Raw genomic sequence first — 4889 nt, 5'->3', positions numbered from 1 at the left:
AAAACCCAAAAAATTTATATGAATAATTAATTGTTATTTTAGTTCATCGTTATTTTATATCCTTAAAATCAATTAAAAGAGACATATGGAACATGGGTAAATTTTGAGACCACACAATTCTCCAAAATGTAAATATGAGCCCATCAAGTCAGCCCCAAGTTGACCGAGATAAATAAAGAATTGGTCCACATGCAGACCAGTCAATTCAGACAGTTGTTGCCGGGTTGGTAACGAAAATGAAGTTTCCTGGAAGGCAACAAAAAAGTAAAACTCGCGAAAAGCATTGTATGCAAGGGAAAGTTGTTAAGAAATAGGACGACCAAGAAAAAGAGGAACAAAAGGATGACTGGTCTTGTTCTTGCTTTGTCCTTGTACGTTACGTTTAGAGCTGAAGTCCTGTTCAAAGAGCATATGAGATCGTCAGTCCGTTTCCCCCATTGCAAGTTTTGACTTGTGAGCATTCTACATTGGCGTCTACCTCCATTGAAATTCTGTTAATTGTTTGATCATCTAAATTATATGACCCCTGGTTTGTCATTATCTATTAGAATGGGTCATTATATAGCTCGAGGCACAACAATCCTATCAGCATCTCAAACAATTCCAAAGTGGGTTTCCTTAGTATTAATTAGTCTAAAGAGCAATTGCCTAGAAGCTGCATTAATGATGATATGGTGAAAATTCTATAGTAATGAATGTATCAAAATTTTGATGTGGATCATTACATTTTAATATTAATATAAGTCATATATTGATTAATTTTTAATTTTTTTAAAAGAAGGAAATCGATTAAGGAAAGAACGATTGCAAATTATCTTTTATCTCTGTGCCATATCTTGTGGCAAATACGCTTTAACCTGCTTAAACTATGCATGGAATTTGAGAGATTTGGAGCAGGAGTTGGTTGGGTGGATTCTTAAGGCTTTACGTCTTTGATACTTGGGTCCAGATTGGTTGAGCTCCCAACTAATAGCCATCTCAGCATTATATGCTACCGCTATATCCAGATTAATAAATAGATGCAACCAAAACCTCTATACCCTCTGATGATAGCGTTTAATACAGTAAAAGAGAAATATAGCCCTGCGTGAATTTTTCATGCAAAGTGCATACTTAATGTTAGCCTTAAGTTACGGCTCAACTATCGAGTTTACATCAAGGATGAAAATATCGATAATTATAGATATATCAATATTTCGATTTTATGGATATATTAAGAATACATCGTTATGATATTTAATTATAATATGTCTAATTTAAAAATATATTTAATATCAAAATTATGATTCTTTTATTTCAATTATATTAAATGATATAAAATAAATAATGATGCATATACAGTTGTGATATTTAATAATAATATTTATAACTTGAAAACATATTTTATGCATATTCATCTAATTTAGATGTACTTAATGACATAAAAAATAATGATAATTTGTATAAGTATTTTTTATTTCAAAATTTTGATAATTTTATTCAAAAATTAATATTTATTTTAATTTATTTATATTAAATTTATTGTGATTAATTTATAGTGTATATATATATATATATATATATATATATATTTAATCGACAAAAGCATCCCACATCACAAAAGGTATATGGGGGGTTCATGGAATCCCACATCACAAAAGGTATGTGGGGTGGGGGGAACCAGGGTGATCGGCATCAAAGTATCATGAAAATATTGGTGAAAAAATGGCGATTTTATTGGAAATATCCATTTATAACGACTCACATCCAACTGTGTAGATATTGCCCTCACGATTTTTAAAATACTTTTACAAGGTTAAGAGGAGTCGGTGTATCGTTGGTGTATTGTCGATATATCAACGGAAAATAACGATTTTATTGGAAATATCCATTTATAACGACTTGCACCCAACCTTATAGATATTGTTTTCACGGTTTTTAAAATACTTTTATAAGGTTAAGAGAAGTTTATATTTATATAGCGCTAGGAACTTTCTCCCATATTCAATGTGAGATGTCACAAACACCCCCCATGTAAACATAATGTCCTTATTATATTCTATGAGATTGTAAGACCAAATAGACAAACATCCCATATGGAGCCAAATAAGCCTCTACACCAAGGTTGAGGATCGGTTTTAATACTATTTAAAATGACTTGCATTTAATCGTATAAATATTATTCGCTCTAAGTTTAAATGAACTTTCATGACTTTAAAATACGTCTACAGGGTTAAGAGGAGTCTATACTGATATAACATCATGAACTTTCCCCCCTATCCAATGTGGGATGTCACAAAAGCTCCGATATTAATTTCTTATGCATGTATCGTGGAGCTTATCGATATATCAATGATATCCCAATATTTTCATCTCTGGTTTACGCACAATAGCTTTGCATGTAAATATTTGCAAGATTAAGGAATTAAATTTTACCATTTGTGCATTCGGAGAAGCACTGAAATTGCTCAGCATGTGCTACATCAACACTTAATAAAAGTTTAAACTTTATATAAGAAAAGCAATAGTGCAGGAGTACTATTTACTTAACTTCCTACTTTATGTTAATATCTCTTATAATTTTTTATCCATGAGTGAGGTAGGAATGGGTAATGCTTCAGAAAATATTAAACCCGAGAACTAATCTCTTAATTTCATTCATAAGTAGTGAAATAAAATATTAACTCATAGGATTTGGAGACCCACGTAGAGGGTATATAACAAAGATGTTCTACAACTTCAGATCATCTAAATGGCATTAAGAACAAGGATTTAGTAATTGCATCCTATATTCCACGAAGGCATATAGGTTCAAGATATCAGTACTTCGCAAGCGACGCTGATCTGAGTACTTCAAGATATCAGTTCCTGCAATCGTTCACGCACCCTCGAAGTCTCTATACCAATTCTAGAACTAACAGCCTACAAAAGTCAATGAATAAAGTAATATTAATACCAAAGAAGACTGCCTGGGTCGATGGAACGGAATAAAAAAATTCGATAACATTAATTGATTTGAACGTGCATAAGTTCGACTTGCCTGAGAACATATGCTATAGATGATCCTGTCCCCCACAGTGGATTGGTTAGCAGTTACAACTTGAGCTGCTTCTTCCTCCAGAACGCTGATAACTTCATACAGGAAGAAATTCTTATTTAATCCGCTCGTCAAAAATACCTCTAAAGTCGAACCCATTTCTCTTACTATTATCACTGGTGACCTTGAGCTGCCAGTTATATGATGAGTTCTGCCCTCAAGTAGTTGCTTCTTTTGCTTCAGCATCTTTAACCTTTGCTGCAATCTCTTTACATGAGTGGTGGCATGTTCCAACAACAGATGTAAAGAGGACTGTGTCCATGCATGCAGCATTTCATCAGTTAACGGTTGAGAAAAGAAACAGAAGAGTAGTTAATATTAGTGATGGTAGTGGGACGTACCTTGGATGGTGCAGTAGGAATCTGAAAAGCAAGCCTAGCATACAGATCTTTCATACTCATTCTTCGGTTTTTTTCTATCTCATTTCGATGCAGTTTAGGTGAGTTACTGGCCCGACGGGTCATACTACCTTTCTTGGCTAGTTTCTTTATACCTTGTTTCTCTAATGAATCTTCAGCTTCCAGCAGAGCCATTACGAACTTATGGAAGAGGGAACCGGAAAAACCTTAATGAAGAGATGCAATGATAGTAAAGGAGGTCCATCCTTTGTTTGAAATATACGGGCGCCTGTCCCTGAGTGAGAGACGGATAGCTGACAGATGTGAAAATGGTTCGTCTTTTGGCGTCTCCTTGACTTTGCCCATGACTTAGATAGATAATAAAAGGGGAGAATTGTGTTTTGGGCCCAGCTGGGCCCAAAAATTGATAAAAAGATCATCATAAGTTTCATATTTAAACCCAACACCTAAAGAAAGTCTACAAATTGAAAAGAAGGATATGAAACATTTAATTTTTCAAAAATGCCCTTTATTGTCAAAAAGAAAAAGAAAACAACTAACTTCCCACTCTCTTTCATTCTTTTTTTCCCTCTCTCTTTTATCATTTACCTTATCTTTTTCTCTCACATATTAATCGGTGGGACATGTAAATTAATTCTTTTCTAGAAAGGTATTACTATTTTCATCAATTATTTTTCTCCCAAAAATCATGCCTAATAAATTAAATATTGGTAATCAATGATGGGTGTAAGTAAAAAGGGGTATTTTTGTCTATTCTAATTTTATATCTTTACAATCAATTATAAGTATTTGGAGGATCTTTTATTAATTTTTGGGTCCTACTCGGCCCAAAACACAATTCTCCCTGTTTTTGTACTGATTTTTATGGGGTGAATCATGAGTAGGAGACAGTGACCACTGTTATGACTTATGAGAGAGGTACGAAGCGTGGAAAGAATTCAGGGGCAATCTAGTCTACCTGTAAATCGTAGGGCTCAAGCACGCGCCCAAATAATGAGGCACATGCTTAGGCTCAGTCTCCGACCCCTCTTCTGCATCTTACAGCCAATCAGGTCAATGGACAACCCACAAATTTGTGTCACAGCATTAACCCTCTAACTTCTTGATGATTGACACCTGGATCCAACACAATTGCGAAAAATAAGAGAAATTTAGACAAGTTTATCATGTGAATATAATAGCTGTGACGCCCAACACCCATTCCAACGACATCATGATTTTCAATCAGTAAATTCAGTAGTAAAATAAATAAATTTTATAGTCCTGAATTTTCAACTTTATAACTACTGCATAAATCAAAGTATTATTTTTCAAATAACCTCAAGCTTAAATAATTTAAGCGAAAATTGAATTTTAATATCAAAATAATGACAAAAATAAAGTTTAACTAAATCCTAATAAAAAAAAAATTCAGCCTAGTTATCACTTCTCATTCAAATTAAAAACATCTAAAA

General features: G+C 33.4%; 1 protein-coding gene across 1 annotated transcript; it reads right to left on the bottom strand.

Moving 5' to 3' along the window:
* Positions 1-2832: 2832 nt before the first annotated feature.
* LOC100241449 (transcription factor bHLH167-like) lies at positions 2833-3609 on the bottom strand. The gene is made up of 3 exons (XM_002263404.3): positions 3418-3609; positions 3020-3328; positions 2833-2901 (listed from the first exon to the last, which is right to left on the bottom strand). Exons 1-3 carry the CDS (start codon positions 3607-3609, stop codon positions 2833-2835), a joined length of 570 nt encoding a protein of 189 aa, XP_002263440.1.
* Between the last annotated feature and the right edge of the window lie 1280 nt (positions 3610-4889).

The sequence above is a fragment of the Vitis vinifera genome, chromosome 1 (genome assembly GCF_030704535.1).
Source record: "Vitis vinifera cultivar Pinot Noir 40024 chromosome 1, ASM3070453v1".
NCBI lineage: Eukaryota > Viridiplantae > Streptophyta > Magnoliopsida > Vitales > Vitaceae > Vitis > Vitis vinifera.
The sequence above is the reverse complement of the archived record's forward strand: the minus strand, read 5'-3'. Positions and strand labels throughout refer to the sequence as shown.

Bases quoted from the DNA above. Each gene is read 5' to 3' on its own strand.
- LOC100241449 (XM_002263404.3), bottom strand. From the start codon at position 3,609: ATGGCTCTGCTGGAAGCTGAAGATTCATTAGAGAAACAAGGTATAAAG. The intron at 3,329-3,417 runs GTACGTCCCACT...GCATGGACACAG, and splicing joins TTCCTACTGCACCATCCAAG to TCCTCTTTACATCTGTTGTT. The intron at 2,902-3,019 runs GCAAGTCGAACT...TGACTTTTGTAG, and splicing joins TCTATAGCATATGTTCTCAG to GCTGTTAGTTCTAGAATTGG.